At 50.7% G+C, this 15,214-nt stretch overlaps 1 protein-coding gene across 4 annotated transcripts in view; it reads right to left on the reverse strand.

The window, feature by feature from the left end:
• Nucleotides 1–468: 468 nt before the first annotated feature.
• Nucleotides 469–15,214, reverse strand: part of ZNF862 (zinc finger protein 862) — a 33,144-nt gene continuing 18,398 nt past the window's right edge. For 3 of the 4 annotated variants that reach the window (XM_051836977.2, XM_008250092.4, XM_008250091.4), the window contains 3 exons: nucleotides 9,165–9,269; nucleotides 5,887–7,971; nucleotides 469–3,543 (listed from right to left, as the gene is read on the reverse strand). In XM_051836977.2, coding sequence (XP_051692937.2) covers nucleotides 3,368–3,543; nucleotides 5,887–7,971; nucleotides 9,165–9,269 — 2,366 coding nt within the window. In that variant the 3' untranslated portion in view covers nucleotides 469–3,367. The remainder of the gene's footprint in view (nucleotides 3,544–5,886; nucleotides 7,972–9,164; nucleotides 9,270–15,214) is intronic. The other variant, XR_515406.4, reaches the window with a different exon arrangement.

The raw sequence follows: 15,214 nt of genomic DNA on the forward strand, positions 1-15,214 counted from the left end.
CAGCCTGACGCTGGCTCCAGAAGGGATCCTGCGAGCCCTCTGTCACATGGCAGGTCTGGTAGAGCCGCTCTCACTACTGGTGGAAATAGAGGGGTTTTCCTTGGAAGTCTGGCTCTTTTATTCCTCGTAGACCCGAGGAGATTATGCGCGTGAAAGCACTGGGTAGACTACAAGGTGCTAAATAAATGTACGGCAGCAGCCCCGCACCTGCTTAAAACTGCCTCAGCATCTCATCTCTGCCTTGCAACTCTCGCTGGGCTCACTTGCAAGGGCAGCAGAGGAATGAAATCAAAACTCACTAGAAAAGTACGCATGCACACACACACACACACACACACACTCGCACTCGCACGCTTCCTCTGCCCATCTCTGCCCCTGGCCCTGTCCTCGCCTGGAAGGAGGAGATCCAGCTAGCTTTGATCAGCTTCTCTCTCCTTCTTGTTTAGGGACTTACCGGATAAACACGTGTCGAAATAAACTCTGCTTTATTCAGATAGCAAAGGGTTAAAAAAAATAAAACTTTTTTACTTTTTTTTTTTTTTTTGAAAACCTCATTTGCAAAACTAGAGGTGAGAATGCCCAAGGCCAGTCACTCTTGTTCTTGGTGTCCCTGGCAACACAGATGCTTACGTGAGGGAACTGGCCCACCTTCACCTTGTCTGTACTTAGCACCCCAGGTGCTTGCCCCATGCAGGACACAAAAGCAAGGGGCCAGGGAAGGTTAGGCTAATGCACCTGGCCAAGAAAAGGGCCCAGCTCCTCATTCCCACCTGGCGTCTCTGTGGCTATGAAATCAAAGTGTCAGGTATAAAGCTGGTTACTTGGAATGGCAGCCCCGGTGGGCATCGGTCTTCAGGGACAGGGAGGGAGAAAAGCCAGGACATATATGTGGAGGCACTGTCAGGATCATGGGTGGGAAGGAGGTGGGGTCGAGAGCCAAGGGAGAGGGCCTGCTCCTTCCACTCCTGGTGCCCTTCTGCTGGCTTTCTGGAGAAGCACAGACAGGAAGCTTCCGGAAGCAGGGTCAGCCTGGGCTGGACTTCAGTGAGGGCGCTCACCACACCCCTTCCCTGGGTAGAACATCGGTCCTCTTCTTTCTTCTTTGCCTGCAGCTGGCAAAGACACCCTGGGAACCTTGGGTTGTGCAAAGACCTAGGATAAATCACATTTTCAGTCGCCCTGCTCCAAGCAGACCGGCTTTCTCGCCATCCTCAGAGTCTGCTGGTGTAGAGGGGGTGGGGCCTTCCCCACCTGCTTCCCCATGTTCTAGAATTGCTCTCAAAGACACCCACACCTGCTGGCTCCCTGGAGCAGTCCCCTTTCTCAGAGGGACCCTTACAGGATGGAAGATGCAAAGGGAAGAGTGCTGCTTGCTGGAACAGCTCCTCAGTCTGAAATCCCTGTGGAAGGGGTGGGAACTACGACATGCTTGAAAAAGTCCCCCTTTCTTTTCCATCCCATCAGGTCCATAGCACTTGGCCCAGGCAAAAGCGTGAACTCCCATGGCAACTCACACAGAGGGAAGACTGTGCTCCATCTTGGCCACACAGGTAGTGGCGCCTGCCAGAGCTCTAGCTCCAAAGGCCTGTGGTACCCCTCAGAACTCAAGGCCCACAGGGCTGGAAGCAAGCCACCGCCACCAGTGCCATTGGTTAAAGGCAGAACATGAGAAAGGAATTCCTGACCTGAGCCCACAAAAACAGGGAAGCAATGGCCAAGTGCTAAGGGCAGGGTGATGGGAAGGGAGGGGATAACCAGCAGTGCTGTGACAGCGATGAGGTGCTTGGATGCCAGTATCTCAGGGGCTTCCAGCACCTTCTGGCAAAGGCCAGACTGCTGGCGAAGAGGCCCAACCAGAGGGCTTGGAGCACAGAGCAGGAACCCACTGGAGACAGGCGGCATGCATGGTGTGGAAAGAATACTACTTTCTGCCTATCTGAAACGAGCGTGCGGCAGGGCCAGAGACGCCCCTCCCTCAAACGTCCCGTATTACCCAACCACTGTTAAGGATGGTGGGACCCGGACAAAATCGTCCTCATCCAGGTGAGCAGCCGCCTGAGCCTGCCAAGACAAAGCTGCCCCGGAAGGGAAAGTGCTTTTCTTTGGGCTAAAAGGGAAGAGAAGGCACGGACGATTGGGGATCTGGAGTGCCGCAGGCCCTTCTGTGCCTTCAGGACACTGGTTCCTAAGCTGGAGCAAGCCCATGAAGCAAGTTACAAACCCCCAGCACTGAGCTCCACTTAGGGGGACTTGATTCTGCACATCTGGGTTGGGCATGTTCAACAGGCGGCCCTGGCGATTCTGCACAGTCCCCGGGGCAGCCTGTGGAAGAGTGGGGCAGGCTGTCCAGCCGCTGGTTCATCTGGAGGGTACCCCTCCCTACAAGAAAGGCTGGTGGCGAAATGCATACCTGTCCCACTAAGACGAGGGCAGCGGCTGAGGCATCTAAGTCTATACCGCAGGCCGGAGGTCTTTCTCTCAAGAAGCTCCAGGTTCTCTCACTCACTAACCCCATGGCAGATGGGAGCTAGCAGGCATTTGGATTTTCTGCTGCACTTCAAGGATAGGGAAACTGAGGCACAGAAAAGAAGGATGAGTCATGGCCAAACCACTGCCTGCAGCAGAGCCAGGGCTGGATTCCAAACTTTCCAGCTCCAAACTTGGCCCAGCCTGATACGGGTCAAGTCCAAGTGCTCAACTGGTGGGCACTCAGGCTCCCTTCCAGGGAAAGCACCTGTCCTCCCTGTCCAGGAGCTATGAGTGCTCTGTGCAAAGTTTTGTGTCATCCTAAAGGCAGGCCCCAGGAGGGCGAGACATTCTGTGATGCGTGTTTCCCACCTGATTCACCACAGAAGCCAGGGGGCCAGACCCCACCACAATGACACACACGAGTGCTTGAGGGCAGGCCAGCCGTCCCTAGAGCATGGTCCTCGTCACTCCCAACAGTGACCTTCTCCCTGTCACTAAGGCTGTGGCAGCCTCTCTGGAACGCTCCCTAGGAGTGTGTCTGGAGGGCTGGGGCACTTTGTTAGGCCCCTCCCTCCAACAGTCTCTCCCGCTTCAGGGAAGTCCACTTGCCACCAGAACATGAGGTGAAATCTTCCATGATTACTTCCTGGTGCACCTCAGAAAGGGACTTGAGATAAGAGCCTTTTAAGTATATTTGTGTGCTGAGGGCACTGCTGTGCTTGGTGGTGGGGGTGTGTGTGGCCTTGGGCAACAGGTGGTGTACCTCCTAATTACCTTGCCTTTCAGTGATGCAGGCTTCAGCCATCTTTAGAGAGCAACCCCACTGAAGGAAAACACTAGGGCAGTCTGGATTCTGCAGAGGGCCTCTCCTCGTTTGCACAGTTCTGATGCCCCTCCCTCAAGACAGCTCAGGGGCCCCCTGGCTGGCGTGGGGGTACAGAAGTCTCTCGGTAGGCTCTGTGATGCAGTCCTTCAGCACCTCCTCTGACTCCCCGGAGGGTGTGATGGGCTGCTTCTGGGTCAGAGACCCCCTTGTATGGAGTGCGCCCACCTCCTGTTTCCTGAGCCCTGCACCTGTGTAGGAGGAAAGAGCACGACAATGAGAAAAACACACAGCGATCCCTGCACACATCCAGGTTGGCCCCCATGGCTGCCTGGTGAAGAGAGCACCCAGGCCAGATGGAGGCCACGGCCAGGATTGGGCTTTGCGGCCCTCACCGATGCCCTGGTACAGGAGTCTCAGCCTCTGCCTCCTGCCCCAGGCATACTTGGCAATGTCTAAAGACACTTCTGATGGTCTAACTAGGCAGGGCAAGGAGCTGTTGCTGGCATCCTGTGTGTATCCAATGAGTAGGGGCCAGGAATGCTGCTAAAGCCCAGGAAGGGTCCCCACACCAAAGAATTATCCATCCACAAACATCCTCAGTGTCTGCCAGGGAAGGAGGTGTCAGCACACCCGGTCTGAGTGTTCTCTGTTTCCTTGGGTGTGCCTGGTCTGCCACCCTGTGGAAGAATAACTTGCTCAAGGGCACACCTGATATCGTCTTTTCCTCCTTCACCCCCACGGGATTGAACACTGCAAACAGCACACCCAACAGGTGCCTGAGGGATGGAGCCACTGAGGTGCATCCTCTAGTCTTCTTGTCTCATAGGGGGAGGGGTCTCTTTTCCATACTCCCCAGTAGCTGCTCCAGGGCCGCCCTGTTTCCAGCAGAGCCTCTGTCAACCCTGAGACCCAGTCCTACTGCTGATGACCACAGACTCAGAAGAGTGGAATCAGTAGGAAGACGACAGTTAGATGAAAGCAGAAACTACTACTGGGGCCAGCATCGTGATACAGCAGGTTAAGCTGTTGCTTGTGATACTAGCAGTAGATACTGGAGCACCGGTTCAAGTCTAGCTGCTTTGCTTCTGATCCAACTCCCTGCTAATGTGCCTGGGAAAACAGCATTAAACAGCCCCAGTGCTTGGGCCCCTGCCACCCATGTGGGAGACCAGGATGGAGTTCCTGGGTCCTGGCTTTGGTCTGATCCAGACCTGGCTGTTGTAGCCATTTGGGGAGTGACCCAGCAGATGGAAGATCTCGGACTCTCTCTATCTCTCCATCTCTCTCTGTTACTTTCCTTTCAAATAAATAAGTAGATAAATAAATCTGCCTGTCAAAAAAAAAATAAAAAATAAAAAAAATAAAAAAAAGGGTCTGGTGGTGTGTTGTAATGGGTAAAGCTGCTGCCTGCAGTGCCGGCATCCCATGTGGATGTGGATTCGAGTCCTGGCTGCTTCACTTCTGATCTGCTAATGGCCTTGGAAAGGCAGAAGTTGGCTCAAGTGCCTGGGCCCTGGCCACTCATGTGGGAGAACTTGATGAACCTCCTGGCTTTGGTCTGGCTCAGCCCTGACTGGTGTAGCCATCTGGGAATGAACCAGCAGGTGGAAGATCTCTGTCTTTTCTTCTCTCTGTAATGGACTTTCAAATAAATAAATCTTGGGCCGGCGCCACGGCTCACTAGGCTAATCCTCCGCCTTGCGGCGCCGGCACACCGGGTTCTAGTCCCGGTCGGGGCGCCGGATTCTGTCCCGCTTGCCCCTCTTCCAGGCCAGCTCTCTGCTGTGGCCTGGGAGTGCAGTGGAGGATGGCCCAAGTGCTTAGGCCCTGCACCCCATGGGAGACCAGGATAAGTACCTGGCTCCTGCCATTGGATCAGCATGGTGCGCCGGCCGCAGCGCGCAAGCCGCGGCGGCCATTGGAGGGTGAACCAACGGCAAAGGAAGACCTTTCTCTCTGTTTCTCTCTCTCACTGTCCACTCTGCCTGTCAAAAAAAAAACAAAAAAACAAAAAAAAAAAAACAAAAAAAAAAACACCATTGCCCTGTCCCTATTTAAGCAAACACAAATCACCTGCAGAGCCCCAGAAGTGAATGTGTTTTCTTTGGGATTGAGTGCCTGCGTGGGAAGAGGAGAATTTGGTGACTACTTTTAGTGGCTTGGCTTCCCTTCTACCCTAACCCCCTCAAGCCTGGTCCCTGCACAAGAACCACAGTCCAGCAAGGCTGCTTGGTGCTCCCCATGCTCCCTAACCAACAGACAGGTTAAAAAAAACAAAGCACAAAGAGACTGACTTGCTGCAAAACTAGTTAGACGGCAGCAGAGCAGGAACTGGAACCTGGGCAGACAACCTCCAGAAGTTCCTGCACACAGCACTGTGCCCTGTGTCTAGTCTTTCCAGATGGATCATAAGCTCCCTGAGGGTAGGTGTCACATCTCCAGTACCCATTGGCCTAGCATAAGGCTGGACACACTACAGAAACTTCACAACCCCTGTGGGCCTAGACGATCTTGTAGCTCAGGATAGGACTGGGCAAGGTACCATTCTCTGGCTGTTTCTGTCCACATACATGCATTCTGCCTGTACTTACTTGCATAGACGTGGCTGAAGCGCCGGCCCGAGGAAGTTAGGTACCAGTGTTGGATGGCGGGCTGGGGGTCGTACTCTGTGACTGCTACGCCATTCACTGCCGTCATCATGAGCGTGTTGAGCACCTCATTGGACAGCTTGGTCCTCTCATCAGTCCTGATCCGGTTCATGGCCTTGAACCCACGCGCACAGCAGGGGGTGGAGATGGGCACACAGACGACCACAGCCATGAGCTTGCTCAGCAAGGGGAAGCGGTGCTGCTGGGCCAGGGCATTCTTACATAGCATGGAGAACGGGAGGTTTTGGGCAATGGCTTTCAGGCCCAGCCACTCCTCCAGTAGTGCCTTCTCGCTGTACGCTGTGGGCAGGGAGAGCTCAAAATACCTGGCGAGGGTGAGAATATCGTCATTCCCAAAACTGGCCAGCTCGAGCCCAGTTGGCCAGGCCATGGTGTCAAACACCTCCATGTTCTTGAGCTGTGGGGGCCGGTCTGTGTCAAACCTTTGCTGCAGGTACTCAACCCCGGTCAGGATCATTCTCTCCCGGTCTGCCTGGAACCGCTGTTCTGCCATCTCCATTCTGTCCAGGAAGATGCCATGGAGCTGGCCATCCTTGAAACTGGCATTGAACTCTTCCTCTTTGGGCCCTGCCTGGTGACGGAGGGTCTCCAGCGCCACATAGGCCTGTCCCAGCGTGGAGTTCACCTCAGTAATTAGCACGACCTCTTTCTGGCACACCTCAGACAAAGGCCTGTAGATGCTCAGGAAGTCCAAAAGAAAGTGACAGAACTTGATGAAATGGAAGCCCTTCATCAGCTTCAGCATGCCCTTGGCCCTGTGTCCAATCTGGCCCCCCGCCTCTGCCACGCTCTGGAGGTGGCTTGCCAGGGCAGGCCAGCCGGAAATGAGCGCACTCAGCGTGCGCCTCTTGCTGGCCACCCACCTGATGGCGTTCAAGTCCTTCAGGCGGATGATTTCCCGCTCCAGGGGAGCCGCACCCGCCTGCAGCTCATTCAGCCTTTTGTTTGATGACTGATAAAACTTGAAGATAGTTCGGATATGCCGGTCACACTTCTTCACCAGATCGATGCTGCCACAAGCATCTACCACAGACAGGTGCAGCCGGTGGGCCACGCAATGCACAGGCAGCAGCTGGGGGATGATCTCCTGGAACTTTTCCACAAGGCCTCCTTTGCAGCTCAGCATGGTGGAGCCATCGGTTCCCAGACCCACCACCCAGCCAGGCTTCCGGAAAGGGATGTCCAGCTCATCCAGGGCAGAAACGATGGTCTCGAAGTATCCGTCCACCGTCTCGCTGTGCACAGGGGCCAGAGTGATGTAGGACTCTTTCACCTCCATCTGCTTAAAGTAGCGGAGGTAAATGCCGACGCAGGCCTGGTCGGAGGCGTCCGTGGAGCTGTCCAGCAGCATGCTCACACAGGGGGAGTTCCGGATGTCGTGGAGAATCTCCTTCTTCAGAGTCTCTGAGATGTATTTGATGAACTGAGTGCAGGCCGTGCGATTTCGGTACTTGCCTAAAATCACGGTCCCGGTGCTTTGGAGAAGTTGTAGAATCTTCTCAAAGTCATTCAGGGGCCGTGAGTGGTATGCAATGGAGTAGGCAGCGTGGAAAAAGTGCTCCATGTTGGCCATGAGGTCGCTGGAGATCTCTGGAACCAGGGTGGCCTGTGGGACGTCGTCTCTGATTTCAACAGTATTGATGCAGAGCTTGTGTGCTTTGCTGACTTCGTGGTATTTTAAAGTCTCCACTTTAAAAGGCCCGGTGTAACCTCTGACTAACCGAGATGATTTGTCATGGAGAGTGGGTTTTTCTCTGCAGGCTGAGCAGAAGAGCTTGGCCTCTTTGGGGTCAATTACTAACCAGGGGAACTGCCCAAACCATGACCTCTGAATGGAACGGGGTCGGTAAGTCCTCTTGATCTTCCTAGGTGCATCTCTGTCTCCTTCATGGATGCTGGAACTGCAGTAGGAGGGACACGTCTCCACAGAAGGAGCTGGAAGCGACACAGATTCTACACACGAGGCTTGTGTGTCTACCTCTCTTACTGCCACCATCTTCTTTTTCCCTTTGGAGAAAATGAAAATGCAGTTGATTTTGCTGCCTAGAACTCTGTGGTCTTCTATGAACTAAGACAACTCCAAATTTAGCAAGTGCCCCTCACACAAACCAGAAAAGATGCATGTGATCTAGCTCTCGAGTGGCTTCTGTTCATAGTTAAGCCTTTCCACACACCCACCTATGAAAGCCCACCTGGTAACCCCAAGAGTTGCTGCTAAGCCTTGTGAGTTCTTTTGCCAGCCTCCCAGTCTATCCAGACAGCCACCCCGGGATCATGGGACACCAGATGCTAATGAGCTTAATTTAAGTTTAACTTGGCTCTAGACACATTGGAGGAACAAGTGGCTCTAATCCTCTTGTGAGGATTTAGAAGAAATGAGGCTAAACATTTGTGGGTCTCCTCATGAGCCTTAGACAAAGGGCTGGTGCAGAAGTATACCAGTGCCAGCCAGTAAATAATTCTCACAGGCTCACAGTGCTGTCACAGAACACCCAGGGAGAATGGAGAAGGGAGGAGGAGAGGAGGGGAGGAGGGGAGGAGGGAAGGAGAGGCTCACAGACCTACAAGCCAACGGGTCCCTCATGCACGTCCCGTATGTGTCTCCTCCCATTAGCTCTGCCACAGCTCCAATCAGCATGTCTGCTCATGTCTTCTGCACTGTCTCAGTAAGTATCCCAAACTGTTCTACACTCTGAAGTCAGGGTGAAGCCCTTATTCTCTTTATCTACCCAGGGTCTGACACAGGGCCTGGTGCACAGCCAGTACAGGATAAGCATGGCAGAACTAACATCATGTGACTTGCTATAACTACATAGATCCCTCTACTTGCCCTTTGGAACCTGGTGGGTCTGGGGCTGGTGTTGTGGCATAGTGGATAAAGCTGGCAGTGCTGGCTTCACATATGGGCACCAGTTCAAGTCCTGGCTGCTCCACTTTCGATCAAGCTCTCTGCTATGGCCTGGGAAAGCAGTAGAAGATGGCCCAAGTCCTTGGGCCCCTACACATATGTGGGAGACCTGGAAGAAGCTTCTGGCTCCTGGCTTCGAATCAGCACAGTTCCGCCCATCGCAGCCATCTGGGGAGCAAACCATCAGATGGAAGACCTCTCTCTTTCTCTTTCTGCCTCTGCCTCTCTGTAACTCTGCCTTTCAAATAAATCTTTAGAAAAAAAAAAAAGAACCTGGTGGGTCTACACTCACCTGGAGGGCAGCCTTTCCCCAACTTTGGTCCATTCGGGTCCTTGATCCAGGGTGCAGTTCTCCGTTCCAGTTTGGAGATCAGGTCTGGTTTGGCAGCAGCAGGCCCTGTTGCAGGGATGAAGAGTGACAGCGCTGTCACCACTAGGGGCCATCGGGTGGAGTAGCCCACTCAAGCTAGATGTGGCCTGCGTGCTATGCTTCCCATAGCGCCTTTGCAGCAGGCTGTGTGCAAACCCATGCAGAGTAACCCTCAGCTAGCATGGATCACTTCTTCAGCTCCAGGGCCCAGCCAGGGAGCCATGAGCCAGCAAAAACGCATCCAGGTGCTGGGGGAGGGTGAAAACAGGAAGACATGAAGGACAGCCCAGAGGCAGAGAGGAGGCAGGGCCACACAAGAAGCGGAAGGTACCACCCACAACTGCCCCCTGCCAGTGCCCCTGAGCACACCCACAGCTAGCCAATGACACAGGTTATTTGAAGGAGCACTTGGATGGTCCCTTGAAAATATCTACTGGGGCTGGTGCTGTGGTGTAGCAGGTAAAGCTGCCGCCTGCAGTGCCGGCATCCCATATGGGCGCTGGTTCAAGTCCTGGCTGCTCTACTTCCGATCATGCTCTCTGCAATGGCCTGGGAAAGCAGTATAAGACAGTTCAAGTCCTTGGGCCCCTGCACTTGCGTGGGAGACTGGGAAGAAGCTCCTGGCTCCTGGCTTCGGATTGGTGCAGCTCTGGCCATTGCAGCCAATTGGGGAGTGAACCAGCAGATGGAAGACCTCTCTCTGCCTAATCTCTCTCTGTGGAACTCTGACTTTCAAATAAATAAATCTTTAAAAATATATCTACCACCATCAATAAAACCTGAAATCTGACTAAAGGAGACTGTGTCTTTTACTTAAAATATGAGTTTTACAGGGATAGGCAAAGACACTCCTTCCTTCATTTAAAATAAAACACATTACTCTCTATTTACAAGCCTTTGTATATGTCTAGGTGAACAAGTATTAAAGTTTGGAAGGACAGTGCAACTGGTAACTTGGGTGCTTCTGGGGAGGAAGTGAAGGCATGGTAAAAGGGAGACGTTTTTACCATTCATCTTTTGGATCACTTGAAAATATTTGTATTTATTATTGGCATATGCATCGGTCCACACACTACATACGTACATAAGTAAACTGTTAAAACGTAGTAGACTGAATATGTTTCTTTCTTAAAACATTTCTAAAATGACAGCAAAGGAGTAACAATAATGAAAGAAAGCACAAGTCCAAGAGAAATGCTGGACTAGAAACGCTAATACATTTTTGGAAGAAGAAAAGGAGATAAAAAGAGAACAGAGCTGAACATCAGATGCTGCTGCAGAGGTGGGGTCACAAGGAGAGGCAACTTGGTCTGCACCACAGAACCCCAGAACCATTCAGAAAGAGGAAGCCAAAACAGTGAAGGAAGGAGGTGGGTAAGGAATAGGTGGACAGGGCACAGGCTCAACTTTTGCAGAGACCTGCTCACCCCAGGCCCTCTTGCCCGCTGCAGGAAAGCAGGAAACATTGCCCCCATATCTGGGGAAGGGAACAGGGACTGTGTACACAGGAAAACCACCAGATAGACTCCAGACCTAGGATACTGCCTACAGGGAGAGGTGAAGGAGAAACGTGGTGTGAACACAGAGAACTGAAGCAAGTCTGCAGGTGGAAAGGCGCAGTGCCCGGCACCGAGAATGCTGGCTCAGTGCAGACCTTCCAGGCGGGGAGAGACTTCTCTGAAGAAGTGGACCTGCCCTTCACTGTAAACCCGGATGGCTCACGCAGAGCCTGCAGAGGGTTCATAGTGAGATACACCTTGTGAAAGCCTGGCCACGCACAGCTTCTGGTCGGTGTTTGGAGGTTTTACTCTTTACTGAGAATGAAAATAGAGATAATCATTTAAGAAGCACCTCTACCATGACAGGGAGTGACCAACACCAGTCGAAAAAAGGACTGGAAGAACAAGAGCGACAGCAGGGCCCAAAACAAAAAGAACTACTGGCCCCAGAGAAAAGGGTCATCATGATGGTCATTCAAGATGGGAGCAGTAAGAGTGCTTAGAAGCAGAAAAACTCAGTGAGATAAAAAGGAAATAGACAGATCATTAGAAAACAAAATTGAAGGGGCCAGCATTGTGGCACAGTAGGTTAAGCAGCCACTTGTAATGCCAGCATCCCACGATGGAGTGCTGGCTCAAGTCCTGGCTATTCTGCTTCCAGTCAGCTTCCTTCTAATGTGCTTGGCAAGCCAGCTTCTCCCAATCTCTCTGTCACTCTGCCTTTCAAATAAATACTTAGAGTGATAAATAAATAAAAATAAAATTGAGGAAATCTCTGGGAAAGTAGTATTAAGATGACAGAAGTTGAAAAGGAGAAAAACAAAACAAAAAACCAGAGGCTCAAAGGTCAGTAGCTAACTAATAGGAGTTTCTGGAAGAAAGAAAAGAGAAAATAGATAAGAAGAAATTATAGAAGAAATAACACAAGAAAATTTTCCTAAACTGAAAAGTAAGTTTCCACAGGAAAGCATCAAGTACTTAGAACAAAAGATCTTAAAAACACCCACATCAAGGCCTATCATTAAAAATTTCAGAAAACTAGAATAGATTTTAAGAGCTTCTGGCATAGGAAGAAATGGGTCATGTTCAACTATTTAGGGCTAAAAATGGCATTATTCTTCTTAAAGCATCAGTAAAACCTAGAGGAGCAACGCTTTCAAAATGCTGAGGAAAATTGTTTCCAACCTAGAACACTAGGCCTAACAAAGTTATCAGTTGTGAGATAGAGGAAGGGCATTTGCAGATATGCAGCCTTCAAAAAAAAAAAGAAAGAAAAGAAAAGAAAAAGAAAGAAAGAAAAAGCAAAGTCCTTTCCTACATTCTACATCCTTTTTTAAAGTGAGTTAATGGAAGATGTGCACCAACCAAATGAAGCTATAAATCATGAAGCCATGAAAGAAGAGCTAGATCAGGAAGCAGGGAAATCCAAGGCCCCCCTGCGCAGCAGGCCTGGAGAGGAACAGATTCAGATGGAGAAAGGGGAGAGAAGGCCTGATAAGGAGCTTCCAGAAAAACAATGAAATCCAGAGGTCACAGGATGTTAGACCATTCAGAAAAGACCCCCCGCAGAGTTTTATAATTCCCCTGGATAACGTGGGAAGAGCTGCTCAGAGGACAGAAAGTTGGCAAAAATGACATTTGAGAAAAAAAAATGCCAATCCCAAAGAAAGTATTCTTACAAAGAAGGAAATACCATAACATACCACTTTGTTCAGCTGTAAATAATACACAACAATTACGCAAATAATTTACATTGATTAAACCAAAAAGTGTGCTATACCTGTTCTGAGAGGATGGAAGGAAGAGAAGTGGGGCCAGGGGTGATGTAAGAGGTCATATCTTCATTTTCCACAGTAGGAATCAATAGATAATATCTAAAATCAATAAACCAGGAAGAGCAATGAGCGCATGCAGCAGGGTATTTAAGTGTGATGCTGTCTGCCTGTTTGGGCTGATGACCCCAAAAGTAGATGCCAACTACCCCTATTCCAAAGCTAGATCATGGAAAGAGGATGCCTGAAAACCTAGTGCTGTGACCCTGCCCCTACCTACAAAGAGGGACTCAAAGGGCTGAAACAGAAGAAGACAGGGAGCTGGGTGTTAGAGATGTTTCTGAGAGTTATCACCAGTGTTGGGAGCCCCTCCCCCTCCCCTGGGGGCAAGTGGGATGGGTTCTTTAGCCTTAAGCTTAATAAAGGAACTGCATCCTGAATGGCATCACTAGGATCTGTCATGATTCCAGGTCTGGACAAAACTAAAGGCAGAAACTGACCGATGGGTGCCTTTTGGGTGGCCATGTTGGAAATAGCCTCCATTTCTAGCAGTTTTCAGAGCAAAGGGCATGTACATGTTTTCCATGATGCAGATGTGGGCCTTGCAGGCACAGAGAAGAGGCCTGGACTCACCCTGAAGGAGCTCTCTCTGTGATAGCAGTCTACAGGTGTGACGCTGCCTTGTGAGGGAGCCCATAGGGGGCAGATTGCCTTGGGGCTGGCAAGTGAGACTCCCCAGTGACTAGGAGTGTGTGGCTCTGTAGAACCCACAAACACACCAGAAGAATCAGCCTTAAACTATGAGCACAGCTATGAGTAGCCAGTATCAGATAACACGGCTGCCAGGTAAAACCTTCCCTGTATGTCTCGTACGCCATCCACTCACCACCCTGTTCCCTCGGAGGATGCATCAGAAATCCTGAAACAAGCAATGGGTAGGAGGAGAAGAACCCCTTTCTTCCTACCACGTGACTCCCTATTCTAGATCTGAAGCAGGTTGATGTGGAAAAGGCAAGACACCTTTCTAGAGTTAAACGAAACCAAGATTGTTTTATTGCTACACAAGGACTGGCCTTTTGTCTTCTTTTTAATACATTTTACACAAGATAGGGCATCTAGGGTGGTATGATGGCTGACATCTTTTTGATATATTTCAAAAATATAATCTCAAGCCTACAGAATAGTTTCAACAGCACTACAAGGATGGCCAACCATTTACACTTGGTCCCCTTAGCCTTATCACACTTCAGAGCTCACATGCCAGCCTCCTTCTGTGTGTATGTATGAGATGCATACACATATACATTCCTGAACCACTTGAGAGTAAATTGTTTTCATACTCCTTTATCCGTGAAGATTCCCATGTGTATTACCCAAAAAGGGCATTCTTTTTTAAAAGATTTTTTAGAGATTTATTTTTTATTTACTTGAAAGAGTTACAGAGAGAGAGAGAGAGAGAGAGAGAGAGAGAGAGAGAAAGAAAGAAATCTTCCATCTGCTGGTTCGCTCCCCAAATGGTCACAACAGCTGGGGCTGGTCCAAGCCAAAGCCAGAAGCCAGGAGCTTCCTCCAGGTTTCCCACATGATTTCAGGGGTCCAAGCACTTGGGCCATCTTCTGCTGTTTTCCTAGGCCATTAGCAGGGAGCTGGACCAGCAGTGGAGCAATCAGGATAAGAATCAGTGCTCATAAGGAATGCCGTTGTCACAGGCGGAGGCTTAACCTGCTACACCACAAAGCCAGCCCTAAAAAGGACATTCTCATAGGTGGTGGGCAGAATTTCAACAAGGCCTCTAGTGGCACTCACCCTTGCCTAATCTCTCCCTTCTGAGTGAGGGTGGAATCTGTGAAAATGATGACACATCATTCCTGTGAGCATGTTGCATGCAATGGCAAGGGGAGATCATCTGGGTGGTGGACCTGCCCCAATCACACCACCCTTTAAAAGCAGAGTGCTCCTGGCTGGCAGGAGGCAGGGAAGTCAGGGCTTCAAAGCGTGAGATGACTCCATGCACTGCTGCTCACCTGAGGATGGACATGAGAACAGCGCCCAGGACCTGAGAGTGATCCATGGCCAACAGCCAGCAACAAACAGGGCTCTCAGTTCCACTTTCTATACCTTAGAAATGGGAAAAGTTCTGAAGGCACACACATACACAGTTCACAAAAGTCCATAAAACAGTTTAGGGCCCAGTGCTTGGCTCAGTGGATCAAAGCTGAGGCCTACAGTGCCAGCATCCTATGTGGGTTCAAGTGTCGGCTGCTCCACTTCTGATGCAGCTTCCTGCTAACGTGCCTGGTAAAACAGTGAAGGAGAGCCCAAGTACTTGGGTCCCTGTACCCACGCAGGAGACCCTGAAGAAGCTCCTGGCTCCAGGCTTCAGCCTGGCTCAAGTAGTGCCTTTTGCAGCCATTTGGGAAGTGAACCAGCAGATAGAAGATCTTTGTCTCTCCTTTACTCTGTGATTCTGCCTTTCAAATAAATAAATAAATAATTCTGAAAGAAAAAAGCACAGCCTGCGCTAACTTGATCCCCAGGCCTGCAGGTCCTATACCATCAATCAGTTCTAAAAACGCCACACTGGCCCCTGGCCTTGTTCATCTCTCTCTAGCACCTGGCTTCCCCTACTTGGAGGCTATTATCATGTGACCCACTGCTATGGTTTAGGTATAGCACGGTATCCCCCAAGGGTCTGTTGGGA

The sequence above is a fragment of the Oryctolagus cuniculus genome, chromosome 7, assembly GCF_964237555.1.
Source record: "Oryctolagus cuniculus chromosome 7, mOryCun1.1, whole genome shotgun sequence".
Lineage (NCBI taxonomy): Eukaryota > Metazoa > Chordata > Mammalia > Lagomorpha > Leporidae > Oryctolagus > Oryctolagus cuniculus.